Source organism: Phoxinus phoxinus (genome assembly GCF_949152265.1).
Source record: "Phoxinus phoxinus genome assembly, chromosome: 1".
NCBI classification, from domain to species: Eukaryota; Metazoa; Chordata; class Actinopteri; order Cypriniformes; family Leuciscidae; genus Phoxinus; species Phoxinus phoxinus.
The window spans coordinates 36,958,516-36,979,404 of NC_136876.1; the positions used below are offsets into that span (position 1 = coordinate 36,958,516).

A 20,889-nucleotide genomic window follows, 5' to 3' on the forward strand; every position below is an offset into this window, starting at 1 on the left:
CAAGCTATCCAGTTCTTAGGCTGTAAATCATGATACTCCCACCACCATATGGCACGTCTGCTATGAGGGTCTGATGTCAGAATTCAGCATTTTGCTGTGGATGAAAATAACTTTCCCATTTATGCTATAAAGATCGAATTTTATCTTGTCACTCTGGCAAATGTGTCTGGACCTCTCTGTGGTCTTTAACAAAGCTGAAATGTACAGCACTGTTCTTTTTGGGCGAGCAGTGAATCCCTGTATCTTCCCACGCGCACATATTGCCCTGTGTTTTCCTTACAGTGAATTCATGAACTCTGACAACAGTCACTCCTAGAGTTAATACTAGCAAACCGTTTGTCTGTTTTCCTGGCATTTTATGATCAAGTGGCAGATGCTACAATTTTAATTGAATTGGCCACATCCATAGGAAGTTGCATCGGAATCACGGGAAGTGGACAAATTACAATAGAGTGCAACAGCCGGGTTCCGCAAGTAAAAAGCCAATTCATTTTCTCCATAAGGGAATTGATTTTTAGTGAAAACATATAAAACATTAAAGACAGACCTACTGTGAGCTACATTGCTGTTAATCGATGGTATTTGCTGTCCACATTATTTCAAATGATCTTTTTCAATAATCATGTTTAACAGCAGAATTCCTGGTGTAAAATTTAATTACCTATGATTGTGCAAATAAATATCCACCAGTCAGAGATTTGCAATAGAAACAATTTAACCCGAATACTCTATGCAATGTTGTTTCTATATGCATAATCAACACATCTAAATCAATAGTTTTATATTTCTACATCATTTATTTATTTAATTGCATCATTATTATTTGTATAGCGCTTTATAGAATACAGATTTACAGTGATAACAGGAAAATAATGCATTTCGGCTGTTGTTCAGCTGAAGTCAGTTCAGTGTTGATTCAGTTCTGTCGTAAAGATCATATAGCACTATAAAGCAGTTCTGCAAAGACTGATGTCATCGTCCCCCTCAGTTCAGTTCTCATACAACAGCATCAGTGTAGTCAGATCAAATATTACGTGTGGCTAAACGTAAAAAGCCGGTATATGGACACAGTCTTGTACCTTTTTTCTTTTTTAGAATCAGAGTTTCTAATTTTGATTCACCTCATAACTTGTTGATTTGGATCATGGCATTTAAGTTTTTAAGGAAGACTTCTTAAAAAAAAGTCCTTTTGGGAAAAATTATTAAGAAAAATACCTGTGAAAACTGGTCACTCTATCAACTCAGTGAAATTCAACAGGTCTTGCCATTCTGGGAAGTTAAATGTTCTTCCATCCTGGTCCACATATTTGTTACATGTAAATGATGTGCAATCTACTGTTGACTCTTTGTCTGCCAGGCCTAAAACATTTTTATCCTTTAAAGTTTCAAAGAATCAAGACTTAATTAGAAATTACACCCTGTTGCAGTTTACAAATTTTGTGGAATTTCATTTTATTCAGCCTTAAATTTAAATTGCAATTCTGCATCATGTTTTCCATTTTGATTAAAATAGCAGGAACTAAGTTCAAATTCACAATCCCAGACTGCAACATAGTGTCGGCCCAGATCCGGCCCACATCTGGTACTTATATAATCCACATGTACCAGATGTGACCCGGATCTGGGCCAACACTACAGTGCTACAGGATTGATCTTTAATTAATTATGAATTATGAAACATGATGTTATTAGTTAATAGCCATTTTATACTGAATGAGGACTTTAATTCATGGACGATGGTTTTTCTGGTAGCTACCACAAGGTATTACAATAACAATAGTAGTAAACCATGGTCGAATTTTTTGATCTGAGCGCTTCATAAATCACTTCATAAGCCTGTGTTGTGAATAAAACCTGTTTTATGTTCTATATATTTTTTGTTCAGGTTCTCCCTGATTCTCCTGATAGCTGATTGTCAAGTCATTGATTAAAACATTTGAGTCAAATCACTCCCCTTGGAGAACTGATTGTGTTATGCATTCACCAACTAAAAAAGTTCATTGACAAAAGTGTGAGTTTATTGCTGTGCTATTGTCGAGATCCCCTTCATCTATTAACGTAACAGATAAAAGCTCATATTTTGGATCAAATGATCCATTTCTCACAGACGATAATTCTGAAGAGCTCATAAACTCTCCTTTTGCCAGCTCATTGCTCGCAGCCCTCAAATCTACATGGTTACGGAATTGCTTTGAGCTCATTGTTACGCACAATTAATGATCTCCTCACTCTTCATTGATCACCTCACCTGTCATCTTTGTTTCTATTGGTTCTCCGTCCTCATGCATTTACAGGAGGAGAGCAGCTGCGCTCCTCCACCCCCAGAGTGCAAAGACCTGGCTTTTGTTCCAGAAAGAGCCACCAGGGATGAGGTGAGTCTCCTGGTCATCCCTTTAAAACGCAAGAATGATTCAGATTGCATGATTCCTTCTTGTGGCACATTGCTGTTTTTTCTCCAATCGTAAAATCAATCATTCTGTTTTAGCTGGATTTGTTGTATGAGGAGGCGATCTACACCGTGGTCAATCGAGTCGGGGTGCCGTCGCCAGAATATGTCACCAGCGAAGGGGACATTTTTAATTACCTGCAGAAGGTGCGACTCTGTTATTTGCTTAATTAAGATTTAAACACTTCCACATCCTTCCAATAACAACACAAATATCACAATATGTATTGTGCCTTATGGTGCTCCAAAACCACTAAGATCTAAATAAATATCGTGCTCTGATTGATTTCTAAATGGAAATGAAATAGACAGAAATATTTGTTTTATCTTTTGTTTTCAAAATGCTTGCGTTCCTTGAAAGGGATTGAGGGGGAGCGGAGGGTTGTATGTGGGTGGTGGTGGGGGGGTTTGTTTACTTTGACTTGGTTTTATGAGTTGGAGCAGATGCTCTTGTCTCAGGCATGATTAAACATCAAAGCCCGTGCCCAATGGGGATTGATGTTCGAAGCTTATATTACACCTATGAAACCCCTGTCACTCCAGAGGAGCCTGATTACATTCTGAGACCTCTAACACCGAGGTGCAGCAGGTCCTCCGTTTGAAGTGTCTGATCTATAATGTTTTTTCTTCCAAAAAAAAAAAAAATGGTTTGATTACCATCACTTTTATAAAAGGCAAAACCCTGTTTCCCAAGAAAAAACATCAGCACTCATTTGAATTACATTTTTATGTAGAAGTTTAGATGCCAAAAAGAGTTTTCCATGCAATGTTTCCGAAAGTTGAAAATTGAGATAGAAACTCTAATCAGAGCTTCTGGATCAAGTTGTGTTTAAGACTCATAAGCAATAGTTTTATACTTCATTTGGACTCCAAATTACAGTGTGAACAACTGTGAACAACACAACTCTTATGTCTACAAGGAAAAACGTTTTCTCCAAATATCACTCTTCAAGGAATAGTTCACTTCAAAATGAAAATTCTGTCATCATTTACTCACCTTCAAGTTGTTTCAAACCTGTATGAATGTCTTTCTTCTGCTGAACACAAAGGAAGATATTTTGAAGAATGTCAGTACCCAGACAGTTGATGTACCCCATTGGCTTCCATATAAGAAAAAAATACTATAAAAGCCAATTGAGTCCCGTCAACTGTTTGGCTACTGACATTCTTTAAAAATATCTTATTTTGTATTCAGCAGAGGAAAGAAATTCATACAGGTTTGAAACAACTTGAAGGTGAGTAAATGATGACAGAATTGTCATTTTGAAGTGAACTAATTTTTTAAGTGAGTCTACACATTTCTAATTGGCAAGCCGTGAACAAACAAACTTGTCTAAAAGTTCGTTCTTGTCTCAGAGTTGTTGAATTTTTTTAAACCATTTCTAGATCATTTTTTAAATGTCTACATTTTAAAATAATAAATAAACTATTATTGATTTTTAATATTATCATTATTATTTATTATATTATCTTATACTTTTTTGTCATACACAGTACAACATCTATTATATTTACATACACTTCCAACTTCAGGGGTTTGGAGGTCGATAAGATCTTGCTCAACGGGGCTGCATTTATTTGATCAGAAATACAGTAAATACAGTGAAATATTATAACAGTTTAAAATAAATGTTTTCTATTTTAATATATTTTAAAATTCCTGTGATGGCAAAGCTGAATTTTCAGCATCATTACTAAAGTCTTCAGTGTCACATGATCCTTCAGAAATCATGCTAATATGATCTGTGTTGCTGCTTAAAGGAGAACTCCGGTCAATTTTAACATTGAGCTAATTTTTTTGTAAATTTGGAGTGCTGTCAATACAGAGAACAACGACAAAAATCGGTGTTGCCTACACTGTGTTATCCTCTTTTTAAAATGTGCACCCTGTTGACTTCAATGGGGCAAGTTTTAAACCTGCTTTTAGCCTCTTAACATCCTTGATGTGTCGATTGTCAAGTTCACGCGCGTCATCATAGGTAACTAAACCTATGCGCGTGAGACAATCGACTACTTTGGACTTCGACTGAGAACAGGATGTAAATACAGGTATGTGCGCTGGCTGAAATAACATCATTTTTATTCATATCTTTCACATCTACTGCAGTCAGATTCACTCGTGTTCACTCTTAAAGAATAACTCACATGGCTGGGCACTTGTAATGACACATCAAGGATGTTAAGAGGCTAAAAGCAGGTTTAAAACTTGCCCCATTGAAGTCAACAGGGTGCACATTTTAAAAAGAGGATAACACGGTGTAGGCAACACCGATTTTTAGTCGTTGTTCTCTGTATTGACAGCACTCTAAATTTACAAAAAAAATGAGCTCAATGTTAAAATTGACCGGAGTTCTCCTTTAAGAGACATTTCTTATTATTACAATTTTTCAAAACAGTTGTGCTGATTGATATTTTTGTGGAAGACTTACTTGTAAGACTTGTGAAGATATCTGTCATTGCATTTCTTAATCACGTTCCCCTGATCACTCTCTCGCTCAGGTCTTTGATATGGGTCAAGAGGAGCATGACATCATCCTCCAGAGAGTCAGAGAATCAAAGGTGAGGATTTTGTCAGATACTATGTACATGACTCTCTTGTTCTGACAATCACAGCATATTCTGCTGCCAGCTTTACATCAAGTTTCAACCTATTATTTCTTTATAGGCATATGCTTTTTCCTTTTGTATGAGTAAAGACAAAAGAAATCTTCAACGAGTGGAAAATACTGATATGCATAGAGAGAGAGCCTCTCTTAAACAGATGTAAAATCAATAAAATAAACTATTTTTACGTTTCTACATGACTAACCTTTGAAAAATCTCTGTGAATGATGTCACAATAACCTCTTAGAAGGTATTTGAAAAGGACAGAACAATTTTGTGCCATTTCACAATGATCCAAGCCTTCATTTGAACAGCAGTCTCCCACTGCCCGTGTCATACATAACATACTCCCTTCTAACATCTGAAAAAGAAAACCTCTTCTGACTTCTTTGCTCTCGACAAGCCTTGGCACTAAAGCACTGCATGCTTGCGTTTATTTGACTGTGCACTCACTCAAGGGGCCGCCACCATGTCGAACAGCAAATGAAACATGTTTCGTTTTCATTACTGCAGTAGTGCTTTCTAATCCATGTGTGAAACGTTCTTTTGTAGAAAGCCAGCTTTTCTCTCAGGGTCTCGGTAATGAAAGGCAAAAATCTCATGGCGAAAGATGCCAATGGTAAGATATTTTAGCCTTTCGTGTATTATTTGTGTGCTTTACTTCTAAAATCATGACCTTTTGATGTAGTCTGTGGCATTGATTTTTGTTTTGGAGTTTCCAGAAACAAACAAGAACAGCAAGACAAAACATTCACACCTACATCCCTTTGAACATCTTCAAAGGACATTTTATTTATATTACTTAAAGCATCATGATCATACTTAGGAAAACAGAAATGATTCAGTAAAACCGAGTGGGGAAAAAAAGTGTTTTATCTGCTTTGAAACCATTTTTCCGGGCCTTTGTGGAATTAATTGGCCAATATTTGTTTGCCTCACACTGGGCAGGCTACAGTGACCCCTACTGCATGCTGGGAATTCTCTTGGGACAATCACCCAAAGACACAGAGGAGAAGAAAGAGAGACGGTTCAGTTTTCGCAAGAGACGGGAAAAGCTAGAGAAGCGCTCCAGTGTTAAGGAGGTGTTGGCGGGAAGGGATATCCAAGTGACCGAAGTCAAACCAGAGACTCTCAACCCAGTGTGGAATGAACACTTCGTTTTGTGAGCATCTTACTGTTAGGATTGAAAATTGAAAATCTGTAATCATCAATTATAATGTAACTGGGACATCGTTTTTTAATGTGATTGTTTTCCACAGTGACATTGACGATGTTCACAATGACCTTCTCCATCTGGACATATGGTAAGATGCATCAACAGATGTTCCTCAGAATGAGAACAGTCTGTTTTTCTCACCGAAAAGTTGTTATTTTCCACCCTAGGGATCACGATGACGATGTTTCAGTTGCGGAAGCCTGTAAGAAGCTGAATGAAATCAGTGGATTCAGAGGAATGGGCAGGTAGATCACACAACGACCGTCTGTTGTCTAAAAGCTAATGAGCCTGAGATGCATCTGACTCATTCTCTGCAAATGCTTGTTAAAATGCATGCCGAATGTATGACTCAAACGGTTGCATCATGATTTTAGATATTTCAAGCAAATTGCCAAATCCGTGAGGTCTAACGGGGCTGCTGCATCAGGAAGTGAGGAGAATGCTGATGATTTCCTAGGTTGCATCAACATCCCGTTAAATGTGAGCTCTAATTCTGCACATTTAAGTTGTTATAACAGCCAGGCAACTCATCGAGTTTGTCACCGTGTCTAATTTTGTGCCACTTTTTCTCTCTCACTAGGAGATCCCGGTCGTTGGTTATGATAAATGGTTTAAGTTGGAGCCCAGATCCAGTGCCTCTAAAGTTCAGGGAGAATGTCACCTGATTCTTCGCCTCTTCACCACTCAGGTACCGCTGCTCACTTTGAATCTAGCAGCACTCATTAAAGGGATAAAGAGATTATCATTTATTCACCCTGATGTATTGTTAATGTAAGTACTCTGCATGATTTCTATTCATCTGTGGAACACAAACATTGAATGTTGAAGAATGTTTTGGCTTTGCTTTACCATCTAGTCGATGGGGATCCATGCTGTTGAACTTCAATTGTAATTTTGGAGCTCGAAAGCCCAGATTCACATTTAATTGCATTTAAATAAACAAGAGCAGCTACTGTTCTAAAGTTTGGGGTCAGTAAGATTTAAAAAAATAAATAAATAATTTTATTCGGCAAGAATGCATTAATTTGATCATAAGTGTCAATAAATTAAGAAGTTTTCTATTCCAAATAAATGCTGTTCTTTTGAACTTTCGATTCATCAAAGAATCCTGAAAAAAAATGCATCACGGTTTCCACAAAAAATATTAAGCAGCATAACTGTACAACATTGATAATAATAATAATAATAATAATAATAAACGTTTCTTGAGCACCAAATCATCATATTAGAATGATTTCTGAAGCTGAATTTTTCAGCTGATGAACAATAAAAAACACTGACAGCTAATAAGAGCATTGAAAGCGGCAGACGACAAAACTGCAGCTTGCGCTTAGAATAAACCGACCGCTATCGTCAGCTGTTGTGGATGCTATATAATTCAAGTTCTCTTTTTATAGTTCTTGTTTTTGGTATGCATGGGCCTTTACCGACCCCAAACTCTTGAATGGTGCTGTACATGTTGGTTTGTAATGACAGGATGGTGAATAAATGACAGAATTTTCATTCCTTTAAAATTCAAATGCCTATTCATCTTTATAATATGTATTCTTCTTTTTTTCCTGCTCAATAGAGAGACACAGCACTGAGTAAAATGGCCTCCAATGTAACCATTCACAAGAAGATGTTGAGTCAGATTCTGGACTATGAACACAATCAAATTCAGGTTGCACTTTTTTTGTATTACATTGCCTAGCATTCGTCTGCATCAAGCTTAGAGCTTGTGATAAATAATCCATTTTAATTGCAGAAAGAGCCTTATAACTGGAATGGACAAGTGTGTGCGGCTGCATGGACTGTGCTGTCCCATCATGCAGTGCAGGCTGACCTGTCCCCTCTGCAGCAGGCCACCATGTGCGTATTAAACATCAAACCTGTAGTGAGATCATCTCTCTGCGTGTTTATTGACAGGATGAGCACTACAGCATGAAAACAGCAAATGCTTATTATAACACCAAGGCCCATCCTGATAATCGCTGCATGCTTTAGCCACACATGCCTGCCAACAGTGAGACTGACACTAGTGTGTAAAACGGATGTTTTTGCATGTGTTTGCAGCCGTTGGCAGTGTTACAGCAGCCATCACCGCTCTCAGAGGATGAGCTACGCTCTGCTTCTCAGGCTGCTGAAAACCATGGAGGCAGAGTGGGAGGATACCGCTGTGCAAGGGGAGCTGGTGGGTCTTTACAACAGCTCGCTGACCCTGAACGTCTGGGAAACATCCATGTGCTGTAACACAGTGACTGGACATCACCCTAGCACTCTTTTGAGTTTTACACATTAGGGGCGAATTCACACTTTTTTTTAAGGAAAAAAAGCATTTTCTTAATCAGGATTTTTGTCCAGCATTTACCAGTAAAATGCAAACATTTGTAGAAAAATATAAACTTACTTAAGACGCAAATTTGCATGATATCGGGATTTATTGTCTGAGAATATTTAGAGACAACATTGTTTCTCTTCTAAGCGTAAATCTAAAAAAATATGCATTCAGGTTTATGCTTGAAATATATGTTTTAATATATTTTTGTAAACAAAATAAATATAATTTTGCTGAAGTATGTTGCTTTAAAAGATATTCAGATATTATACTGGAAAAACACACCAAAATCGAACACGTTTTGTAAAAAAAAAGAAAAAAAAAGCGTGGGGTCGCGAGACTCGTTTAAAAAAAAAGAAGTTATAAAGGGGTCCTATTATGCCTTTTTCCCCCCACATATTTTACATAATTACATCTCCTCTCTCTCCAGTCTGGTTCGAACATGCCGGTTTCGCTTAATACCCCTCCTTCCGAAATAGGAAATGTGCTGTGATTGGTTAGCTGACCCAGTGTGTTGTGATTGAAAGCGCTTAGCGCATATTCGGGAAATGTCCTGCCCCTCCATAACTGCGAGTTCTTCTTCAGTGTAAATATGAGTAAGGATGGCGTCAATTTCAAACCAAATCAAGCCCGATTCAGACCCTGACAATGTTAACGGACAAGAGGATTGTCCAGAACGGACTTCATGCACAGATTTTTGAAAGCTTTTTGAAAAATGCATTATACATTTTTAGATACTATGCTGTTTACCATTTGGTTGTTTTTCTAAGGGGGCGGTGAACAGTCTTACAGAAGTGAGATCTTACAAACACTACAGTAAACACTATTCTGTTTAATATACTGTTTAACACTAATCTGTTAATAGAAAACGCACCTATGAATAATAAGACATACTTACAAGTTGTGATCCACAAACAACAGATTGTCCCCAAAAAAATGGGAACTGCTCCATTTCAGGAGAAGCTTTTGTGCGTAGCCTGCATTATTCTCTTATAGGTTTGGAAGCTGTTCTCCGTAAAATGTGCAGCAGAAGATAAAAGTTGGGGTTAAGTTCTCTTTGACATAGCGACAGCACTGTCTTTTCAAATGCAGCTCAACCAGGCCTCGTTTTTGCGTATTCTGTGGGGGGTTTATTTAGATGAGTAACATTATGACTTCACAAATCCCGGAAAAAACGTGTTGGAGTCCAAACGAGTCATTTGTTGTAGTTCTTGGAAAGTGAATTCCGTTAAATAAAATATCTCCCTCTGGAGTGGACTTTGAGCTTTATAACCTTGCAGATCATTTTTATGCTCAAACAGCAACATTACACACCAACTAAAGTCGAAAAAGTGAAAAGGCATAATAAGATGCTTCTTTTAACTTGAATGACGTGTTTTTAGAACAATGTGTTGTGTGACTTAAACTCAATGGTCAAAAACGTAAATTAAGTGCATTTTTACATAGAAAAACAATGGAAAATCAGCGCAGTTGAATCCAAAAATGTGACCTATGTGAACAGCGGCTAAGAAGGTAATAGTGTTTACAGTTTTACACTTTTGCTCCCAGTATTTCAGCGCAAACACCTGCGTCTTCACTAACCACCCGCAATCCACTTTTAATAAGGCGGAATATGCAGTGCATATTTATATAAAGTCAGAATGTAACATAATTAGCAACAGATGTTTTCTTCTGTTGCTGATAGTCTTTCTTCTGACTATCCATCGTTTGTTCTTGATTGGATGGAGGCTGATCTGAATGTGAGCTAGTCGGTTGTAATAATGGACTAAATGATTGGAGAAGTCAAGCGTACATAACCAGAGAAAAGTCTGCCATTTCACTGAAAGATTTTGATTGAAAAATGTGAGCTTATGCAGACATGAATTCGTCTCAATAAGATCACATACATTTATAAAATGGGTTAATTTCCTTTTCATATCTACTTGGAGAAAGATATGGTCAATCTTTTGATCACAATCATGGCTACTTTCCATGTAAACCAGGCTTATTATACTCATTGCTATTTGTCTGGTGCATTTAACATTGTTCTAATTCCACTCGCAAAAAGTGCCGTATTCCCCACAAATTTTCGCTCAGAATCAAAGAGTTGCACTGTGCGCTAATTAAATGTGTCGTTCCTTTAGCGAATCGGATACTAAAACAAAGCAGTCAGCCTGTGCAAATAAACGCTGCTATGAGCAGGCGTAATTAATTCTTTTTGAATTCCCCGCTGAGGCTTTAGTTTGGAACTGATTTTTTTCATCTGGCTCCATTCTGTAATTGTGTGTTTCTGAGTGCAGGAGAGTCTCTTGGCAGAGAGCTTCAGACTTTACTGTGATTACTGCCTGTCTCAAATGAAGAGTATGCGTCAAGTATTCCCATGCAACAACTCTGCTGCCATCATACGCTGTGAGCTTATGCTGAGGTAAACCTACACACACACACACACACACACACACACACACACACACACACACACACACACACACACACACACACACACACACACACACACACACACACAAAGAATCATGAGCTCGCAGACCGGCATTTGCACGGTCGATTTTCTGGCCGAAGGACCATAATAAATCTATTTATATTCAGATATTTCTACCATCAATTGCAGCAGCTGTGTCTGCAAGCTCATGGTGTTCTGCCCTTTTGGTCTCTTCGGTAGCGGGACACACGAAAATGGATTTCATGGGGTTTTTGCTACTACAATGTAGTACAGTACTCCATGCTCAGAGACACTCACACACCAACACACAAATATACTGTATGAACAATGCATGCAGTTTCCAGATAGCGCCATTGAAACTGTTTTTCGGATATTGATCTTTGTGTATGTGTGCTTTAGGAGCATTGGTCACATGCAGTCAATGGCAGCCTTTAGAGCAGTGTGTTCAAACCGCAATGAACTGCACTTGGAAATAGCAACAGTTATAAAGGTAACTAGGTGTTCCAGATCAACAGTGAGACATACAGTGGTCCTGAAGGGTATTTGGACACTGAAGTATGAAGGTAAAATAGTAGGTAATAAAATTTAATAATGTTCAAACGAGCCGTTTTATTGGTTGGCGCCTAGCCAATGAAATAAGACTTCTATTGTACGTGGTGATGTCACAAAACCCTACTTGTTGTGAGGTGTATTTGCATGTACAAATCTTTGTATATATTTTCATTGCATTAAAAAAAAGAAGAAGAAAAAAATCTGAAATGCTAACATGGCTTAATGCATTAGACTGATATTAAAATAAATTAATTATATTATCAAACTCAGTAAACAACACCATACTAATAATGCATACTATGTACAGAAAAGCAGATCAGCACAGAATATGAACGCAACGCATTTAATTAAGACGGTATTAAAAGACCAAACTCATGAAACATCAGATGCCTTTAGTAAAGCACATAGAAAAGCAAATGAGCACAGAATATGAATGATTTTATATTTAATGCAGTGACATTCCGAAATTTCGACTGTAAGTGTCCAAATATGTTTGGGGCCACTGCATCCAGTCATTTTAAATATTATCTGTTGAATGTGAAATAGTACCCAGAGCATATTTTATTGTACTATGGGTGCATTGATATATTTTTACTATTTGTAATTTTTGGTTTCTTTGCTTGTTCCTGAATTTAGAAAGGCACAGTTGAGTGGTATGAAGGAATAATATCAAACATTAAACCAGACGAAGGAGTAAGTATTCATTTTATAACAAGTGCAATTTGTAATATATCCAAAAATATATAATCAAATATACTTCCATTCATTTAGCTACAGCACAACATAAATGGTCACGTAGTTTCAATGGTCCTCTCTACATATATGCATTTGGCAGAGGTTTTCTTCCAAAGCCTTTTACGTTCTTGTAAATTGTAAAAACTTTTGTAAAGTTCATGCATTCTCTGGGAATCAAGTGTTGACCTTAGTGTTGGGACTAGCCATGCTTTACTGTTTGAGCGGCAGGAATGCTACAGGGATAGTTTATATAGTCCATTATATCTGAAAAGACATACTGCTGTGAATGGAGCTCCTGCAGTTTCTCTACGGGCCATAACTGAGCAAGATATCATTGGTCGAGTGTTTCTGTACAGACTTTAGAGGAGCAGCTGAGGCGTCTGGTTGCGGTGGTGGATGCAGTATGTGATGATGTGCAGAGAGGACAAAATGTCTACAACAAGCTTTATTACAGGTAACTTTTGTAGAACTTTGCATAAAGATGAAGTGTATAATTTTAGAATTACAAAAAGAATGACTGTTTTCCTGAACACACACACACACACACACACGCACGCACACACACACACACACCTCCCGTCTGCCATTGATCGGTCAACAGATAGTCCCGCCCCAAACTCACTCCATTGGTTGAGTCAGTGTTTTCTGTGATGGGCTGGTCAGGCAATGTTTTGATTGCTCAGCACAGCCATATTGTTTACACTTTGTAAAGTCAACCTACAAATAGGTTTTTTATAGCTGTCTCTGCAAATGAAGCTGAGAGAGAAAACAATGAATTTAACAGTGAAAAAAAAGTGAACAGTGAAAAAAGTGAACAGTGAAAAAGCACAATTCAGCTTTAATGAGATGGGTTGGGACACAACAACAAAACAAAAGAAAAATTCCAGAAAATACATGTTTTGTGTCTTGTCTTTCAGCTCTGTGAAGGTTGACTTCTTCAGCATCTCCTACCGGCAGTTAGAGAAGCTTGTAAGTTTGAACGCCCCCTGGGAACGCTTATAGATCTCCGTTAAAAATAAGTCTTGCCTCGATAAACAGGAGCTAGGTGATAGAGAGGGTCTTTAATGTTGTGCTGTGTCTCTAGGTGGCAGATGACGTCAATGTGGCAATGGAGCGAGTGTGTGGGAACCTAGAGCAGGAGAGTTTTCGGTTCACCCAAACCATGGGAGAGACCCTTTTTGAGCTCTACATGTCTCTGAAGTCCCTCAAACACTGCAGGGAGTTCTTGCCTCTCAAGTTAGTCATTGGGTTGCCCTTCATCCATCTGCATGAGTGCTAATTCATCACCTAGGCTATTATGTAAAGATTGACTCGCATGGAGAGAGTGAGTGAATGTACTTGAGGGTTAATAGATACATGATATTACCCATAATTGATGAGAATATCCACTCTTGAGTGTGGCCAAATAACTGGTGATTCACATTTCTTTTCAGAGACACTAAGATGTTGGCTCTGACTGGATTTCACAATTGGTTTAAGACCTCTATTCACAAATGGCTGCAGATTGTACATGAAAGATCCACTGACAGGATCCGCAAAGCTGTGGAAATGGATCAGGTGAGCAAGGACAAACCATTTTAGTGTTATAGCATATATTATACCTACCAATACAATACACGGCCAACCAATACAAGTTTTTCAATGGCGATGTCAGAGAGAATAGCATAAAATAGCAGCAGATTAACTGGCCTGGCTGTAAAGACTTAACACGCACTTTACATGCTACTTAAAAGACATTGCCTGCTTGTCAAGTGCTGCAAAGTAACCTTACATAAACACATTGAGGACATGTTGTCGTAGTCCCAGTCAACTTTTTTGCCAGGTGTATTGTGGGGCGCACAATAATGTGGAAACTGGCGTCATAGGCAGATTCATTGTAAAGCTACATCTGTAGCAATTCTGCAAGCGAATTGTCAAGAGAGGAATAGGTTATGGAGGACGAGGCGTTGGGTGACATCATGACAAGACAAGACATGTGCAATGGTTTCCATCCATGTCAGTGAGTCATTGTAAAACACATTTCTACTTTAAAGACAGCATGTCCCCTCCCGCTGAATTTGATTCATACACTGAAAAATAATTGGTGCAGGATTTACTTTTAAACTATTTCCTCTCAGAAATCGCTAGTAAATTTCACAAAGATTTACAAAGAAACGGCAAAGTAATATATTGAATTAAATTTGCCATTTTGAAGAAGACTGAAATAGTTTTTCCTTGTAAAACTTACTCCAATAATATATATATTTTTAACTTTGAGAAATATTTTTTTTTACAGTGTACCGTTGTCTCCAGCTGTCTATACTTCTGAAAATTTTTATTATAATGTTTATGATCTACTAATAATTATTTTTGGAAACGTGGCTGATATATTAGTTTACCACTACAAATACCTATACAATCAGTTCATATTGAGATAAAGGCACTACAAAAATTACAGCTTCTTTTTTTATTTTAGCCTCTTTAAGTTAGAAAAATTGGTTACACTTGATTTTAAGGTGTCCTTGTTACAGTATTTATGTTGTGAGTAACAACATGTACTTACTATAGGGTTAGGTTCAGTAATTCTGCATAATTTACTGTCATTACTATAGTAAGTACAAAGTACTATAGTAAGTGTTTAAAAAAAGACACTGTAAAATCAAGTGTTACCGAAAAATCAAGTTAACGTACCCTCATTGAGAATGTGTTAGTGAGGGTTTGTTGGCTGCAAAAGGTGACGTGTGTATTTTAATGGTGCAGCTGGAGCTGATTCAGAGTCAGACCAAACACAGCTCCTCGGCGGTGGACGTTACAACATGCTTCAGCCAGGTGCGGGAGTTCTGGGCCCAGCTGGCGTGGCCCGATTCAGCGGGAGCCTTCATTTTCATCACACGCCTGACGGACGTGAGCACCACTGATCTCTAAGCTCCACTTTCACAAGCATGCAGTTTAAGCTTGCACAGCTGGAGTGCGGCAGTCGAAACCTCTAAACATAAAAATCTTGTCCGTAATGGAAAGGAAAATTGATGATTTCACTCATATAATGCAATTCTTTCTCGATGTATGGCAGAATTTCTGCAGTGAGGCGGTGTGTTACGCCGAGCTGATCAAGCGCAAGATTGAGAGGGGCCAGCTGGGACAAGACCACAACAAGAGTTTCATCGTGCAGGTAGCGCTTCTGGGCAATGGAGGGTTGGCTTTAATTACGAGCGAAGTAAATGTCAGCGTTGAGTGCTTCTCCCTGACAACACGGACGTCTCAGCGGTGCGCCTGTGTCATAGTGTGTCTTACCTCATTAGCGCCCCCTTTTCATTACGCACTATATGCTCTCTCTCTCTCCCTCCGCACCATTTAGACCTCCTTACTTTCCTTTTTGTTCTATCCACTTTTTACCTCTCCTTTCCTCATTTCCTATCTCCCTTCCTCCTCTTCCTGGCTGCTGCTTTGGTGCAGGTTTGTGTGGCTCTGAATAGCACGGAGCTTGTGCGTGTGTACCTGGGAGGTCTGCCGCGGGAGCTGGACTGGCGGGGGGTAGAACAGGCCATGGGGGAGTCGTGCGGCTTGGAAGGGAAGGAGCAGGTCAACAAGTCCCTGAATGGGCAGCTCTACAACGCTGATATCGACCTGCAGAGGGAGGCCAAGCGCCTAATCACACATCTTACTGATAGGGTAATTGCATACATCGAAGAGCACAGTTCAACTACTAAGAGACATCAACATGAATATGGTGGTGACATACAAGCAATGTTAACGCTGATGCATACTGCACATTAAAATTGTTTTCTGAAAATGAAACGGCCAATCTGGGGTGCGTCACCCATACAACAAGCTAAAAGATATAGGACCAGATTTACTAAACATGACAATTTAGCGTGGAGCGCAATTCAAAAAAAAAAATCTGCGTACAACGTGCAACTTAATGAACATGGACACTGCCGGATCAATTCCATAATGACCAATCCAATCTACCAAGAGCAGCACAAATTAGCATCTGGTTTTAAGACATGCTTTTTTGGGAGCGGTAATGCTGCAAATACCAGTAAATTGACTAGCGCAAAACCTTAACCTTAAATCATCTTACGTGATTCATTTAAATACTACTCTCCTTCCACAAATTTAGCATCTAAAAGGGAAACTCCTACAAATGCATACAATAAGGTCAGCCGCAAAAAAATAACCCTGTCCACACCATTTAAGTGCTAATTTTTCACATCATGTTTTAGTAAATCCTGACAGTAGTTTTTCAATGCCAAAAGAGGGTTTGTGCTGGAGCAAGATTTTATTAAATCTGGCCTAGAATGAAGTTTGTGTATAAATGGAATGGAAGATATAGATTGTACTGCAAGTTAGCTTGTATATGTTTCTCAAGAGCATGATCTATTTAAGTCCATAAGTCATCCTAACAAGAAACTATGCTTCTAACTAAAGGTCGAGACCTCTTCCACACAACTTTGCGATGCTTTTTGCGAATGTTTGTTGGAATGATTTCAGGTCCCAGGAAACACAAATTCGTTATTAACAACCAAACTTGACTATAGTTTGCTATCAATGCTTTTTGGAAAAGCACACCTGATTGGTTAATTTTGCACAATTTCTGCACAGATTACACAGAGTACCGTAATGAGTCACACTTGAGTAAACCGCATAAATCTTTGTCTTACACAGATGCTTTCTGAACTCAAGAGATGCATTCAACACATCAGCTTATCTCCAGACTCTATTAACAATGACGAGGCAAGTATGAATGAACAGAGAAAGAACATTTAATAATTTCATGTTAGCATAATTCGGCTATGGTCTAATGTGGTTTTCAACATATGTCCTCTGTGATGAACTGCTCCAGGCTGTGGCTCCTCTGATGAAGTACCTAGATGACACTCTAGTCGTCCTCAATGAGTCATTGGTTAAAGAGAATCTAACAAGGTAATTACTTTCGTCATTTAGTGATAAGAGCGGCCCAAAGGGGGAAGGGGGACGATAACAGTAATGTAACAGTAATGACACATAGATTTACCATTGGAAGCATGTTTTCCAAGTAAATTGAGCACTTTAAAGTGGCAATTGACTGCGTGTGAAGGAGGTCACTGTGTCCGTGAACGTGATCTTTCTGGTTGTTTTGAACCCTAGGGTTCTGCAGAGTCTGTGGGAGCTGCTCCTGCGGATGATCCTGGACACGGTGGCAGAAAACAGGGGTGTCCAGGTGGAATTCTACTCACGTTTCCAGTACACTGTAGAGGTCAGTACGGATGAGTCAAAATTAATATCACCAAAGTCCCTTTCAAAGAAAGTCAGTTCACGTAGCGGCCATATGTGCAATGGTCCGGGTAGCTATTTTTCTCATGGAAGACCAACTCCTATACAATGGGGACATACAGAATAAAAAACAGCTTGCCAAACTCACATTTAAATAATATATTTCAAATCGTACATGTGTCTCTCCTCTCCACCTATAGCTGGTGTGTGGTGAGCGCACTGGCGCCATTGTACTGTGGCTGCCGTCGCATCATCCAAGTAGACGTTGCACACTGGTGGTGGTTGAGGAGAGACAGTAGTACATAGACAAGACATTGTAAAGCGCTTTGAGAAAAACTAAACAACTGAGAATCACACACTACCAGTTTTTCAAGGGGTTCCAACACCACAAACTCGCGCAGAAATGTGTCTCGGTGCTGGGAGATGCATGAGAAATTAAAACAAATGTGTTCTAAAATCAGCTCAAATTATCAAACATGTTGGATATCCTCTGACTGGATGAAATTACAGTCTGAAGATGAATAAAATCCATTTTGAGAGAAGTCCACAGGTCCCTTGGTTGAATTCCAGCACCATTTTGAGAAGAAAGGAGTACTCTATTAGTTCAAAAATGGTGCTGAAAGCCAACCATGTGTTTTGCCAGCTAGCAGTTTAGTACAAGAACTCTGTGGATTATAAGGGTCATGTCTGATTTCCCTCTGCCTGCATTCTCAGCCACGGTCACAGTCACATCATATATTCGCTACAGTTCTTGGCACAGTATTCCAGCAGAAAGGAACTGGCCGGAACTCACCACAGATTTACAAGAAAGCTCAAGGGTTGAACATGTTGTTCACCATATAGTTGGTCTATTAGCACAACAAGTCTCAAGAGTCTGTGCATGTCTGCTGGAGTCCATGCAGTCAAAGAAAGAGCACAAGAAAAATATGATGGCATAACAGAAGAAAACACGTGTTGATTGTCAGTCTGGTAGTGATCAGACACCTTAACAAGTTCTTTTTCGTGCAGACGCTGGTGCAGTTCTTCCAAGCTGATGGAGAAGGGCTGCTCTTGGAAGACCTTAAGAGTGGAGATTATAAGGTATTCTCACCTTCAACCAATGTGGCTGGCCAAATGAATTAAGCATGGCTTCATCTTCCTTCCCTCTTCCTTCCTTTCCCATTAGGGTCTGGACGAGGAGCTGCGTCTGAACAAATGCTCCTCCTTTGAGCTGATCGAACAGTATTTCCTGGAGAAAATCTCCCAGCAGGTGGGTAGGAGTCTTGCTGGGCTGCCTGCAGCTTTTAGCTCCAGCCCTGCTGAGAGAGGAGGTGTTGATTAGGAGCTAAGACATCACAAATACTATTCCTTCCTCTGATGATTAAAAGTTTACATCAGTCATTTCCTCTTTGACTAAGCGTTCTTTGCACTGCGTAAGATTTCGCAGTCTCTGACTGTGTCTCAAATCCCGCTAAGCTGACTTGCTGTCTACTGCCTACGGGGGCAGATGTCTACATAACTAGTTATAAAACCAAACCGAACCTCAAAAATGTCTAATCTAAACAGAAAGCAACTTTAACAGCAACAGTACAGAGTTAACTTTTGATACATTTTGTTCAGTGTTGAATACAATATAATTGTGCCTTCAAATTGTCTTATGTGAGTAGCATTTTCTAGCAAGCTTTACTTCATCAAGCTTTTAAGATAAAACCTGTCACTAAAATCAATTGTAGAGTCTCTTGGCTAATGTGTTATTAGTTCTAGACTAGAAACCAATTTTACATGTATTACTGCTGTGATATAGACAGTAATCTTTAACAAAGTCCCATTTGCTTTACAGAGAATCTTAAAGCACAGTCGCTTTGGACGTATCAGTCTGAAGTGTTACTATGATGCCCCTGAGCAAAGACTCACTGTGGAGATACTGCATGCAGCTGATCTCATTGCCCTGGATGCCAATGGTAAACTCCAATTACATCAATTTGCAAGCACCACACACACACACACACACACGCACCACACACACACACACACACACACACACACACACACACACACACACACACACACACACACACACACACACACACACACACACACACACACACACACACACACACACACGGTTCCGTTTCTAGGGGGTAGAACTAAGAGGCCTAACCCTACTCCTAAAACTACCAATCACAGAAAACGTTCTGCATTTTTACATGTGAATAAAACAAACAATATCTAATATGATTTTTAAGCTGCTTTCCTCATGGGGACCAAAACATTTCTCCATATTTTGTTCCCACAATGTAGGGAATACCTGACCTCATATATAGTAGCGGCCGAAAGTTATGTCCGGAGGGGATATTTGTACAATATTTGCTTTTAATGTTACTTAAGGTTCTATTAAGCTAGCAAAATATGAGGAGTATGTCACACTGGGAAGAAAAATACACTAAACTAAGGTATTCAAATGACAAAATTATTTTTCAAGAAAGGCAATCTCCAGCATACAATTAAATTGAGTTTTATTTTATTAAGCAAAAAAAAAAGGCCTTCTGAAGTGAAGCGATGCGTTAGTGTAAGAAACATATCCATATTAAAAACGTAATTAACAAAAATAACTAGCTGCCGGCAGACGACCGTATGCATCGATTTGCGGCAAAAGAGTAACCCTTGACCTTGATGCACAATGACGAACGCGGAAGCGCAGAGGATAGAGCAAAACAAAACACCAGTCACGAATTAGAAGTCTAAAACGACATTTTTTAAAGAGAAATGTCGGAGGAGCTCTGTTGCCCAGCCTTGTTTGTATGAACCGCGAGAGGCGGCAAAGCTTACGCTACTCCTAAATCCTACGTCATACAGTGTTACTCTTTTGGCATATGTCGACTTGTGTAGGCCATCTGCCGGACGCTAGTTATTTTAGTCGATAATGTTTTAAATGTGTATATTTTTTTCCAGTCCTCCCTAAGTTCTTTCCAAAATTGAGATTCATTGGAAGATCTGCATGACTAAACCCAGGTTTATAATTTCCCAAATGTTTTCAATGGCTTTAAGGTCAGGGGATTGAGGAAGCCACTTGAAGACTTCAAAATGCTGAGCATGAACACTTTTGTTGCGCACAACTTTGTTGCATGTTCAATGTGTTTGGGATTGTTATCATGCTTGAAAAAAATACACATTTGATCTCCAAACAGATCCTCTATACTTGGCAACATTGTGTTCAACTGGATTCCCTAGTATTGGTCCATTTTCAAAGTGCCAGCAACTTTGTAGATCCTTCCAACACCTGCTGCAGACATGCGTCCCCAATACCATTACCACGCATGCATTTGGTATTAAAACACTCTGGTCGTTTCCTACAAACATACCTGACACTA

General features: G+C 39.0%; 1 protein-coding gene across 1 annotated transcript in view; it reads left to right on the forward strand.

Moving 5' to 3' along the window:
• The window catches only part of baiap3 (BAI1 associated protein 3), a gene marked incomplete at its 5' end in the record, with an annotated part of 38,664 nt that overhangs the window by 11,594 nt on the left and 6,181 nt on the right, over positions 1-20,889 (forward strand). The window contains 28 exons of the mRNA XM_079623454.1: positions 2,295-2,372; positions 2,486-2,593; positions 4,946-5,005; positions 5,603-5,669; positions 5,999-6,212; positions 6,310-6,354; positions 6,434-6,511; positions 6,641-6,746; positions 6,847-6,954; positions 7,837-7,929; positions 8,014-8,117; positions 8,322-8,439; positions 10,863-10,987; positions 11,420-11,510; positions 12,209-12,265; positions 12,664-12,761; positions 13,225-13,276; positions 13,392-13,543; positions 13,741-13,864; positions 15,047-15,190; positions 15,357-15,455; positions 15,740-15,955; positions 16,952-17,020; positions 17,130-17,209; positions 17,414-17,522; positions 18,548-18,619; positions 18,705-18,788; positions 19,359-19,479. Of these exons, the coding sequence (XP_079479580.1) occupies positions 2,295-2,372; positions 2,486-2,593; positions 4,946-5,005; positions 5,603-5,669; positions 5,999-6,212; positions 6,310-6,354; positions 6,434-6,511; positions 6,641-6,746; positions 6,847-6,954; positions 7,837-7,929; positions 8,014-8,117; positions 8,322-8,439; positions 10,863-10,987; positions 11,420-11,510; positions 12,209-12,265; positions 12,664-12,761; positions 13,225-13,276; positions 13,392-13,543; positions 13,741-13,864; positions 15,047-15,190; positions 15,357-15,455; positions 15,740-15,955; positions 16,952-17,020; positions 17,130-17,209; positions 17,414-17,522; positions 18,548-18,619; positions 18,705-18,788; positions 19,359-19,479 (2,872 nt within the window). The remainder of the gene's footprint in view (positions 1-2,294; positions 2,373-2,485; positions 2,594-4,945; positions 5,006-5,602; positions 5,670-5,998; positions 6,213-6,309; positions 6,355-6,433; positions 6,512-6,640; positions 6,747-6,846; positions 6,955-7,836; positions 7,930-8,013; positions 8,118-8,321; positions 8,440-10,862; positions 10,988-11,419; positions 11,511-12,208; positions 12,266-12,663; positions 12,762-13,224; positions 13,277-13,391; positions 13,544-13,740; positions 13,865-15,046; positions 15,191-15,356; positions 15,456-15,739; positions 15,956-16,951; positions 17,021-17,129; positions 17,210-17,413; positions 17,523-18,547; positions 18,620-18,704; positions 18,789-19,358; positions 19,480-20,889) is intronic.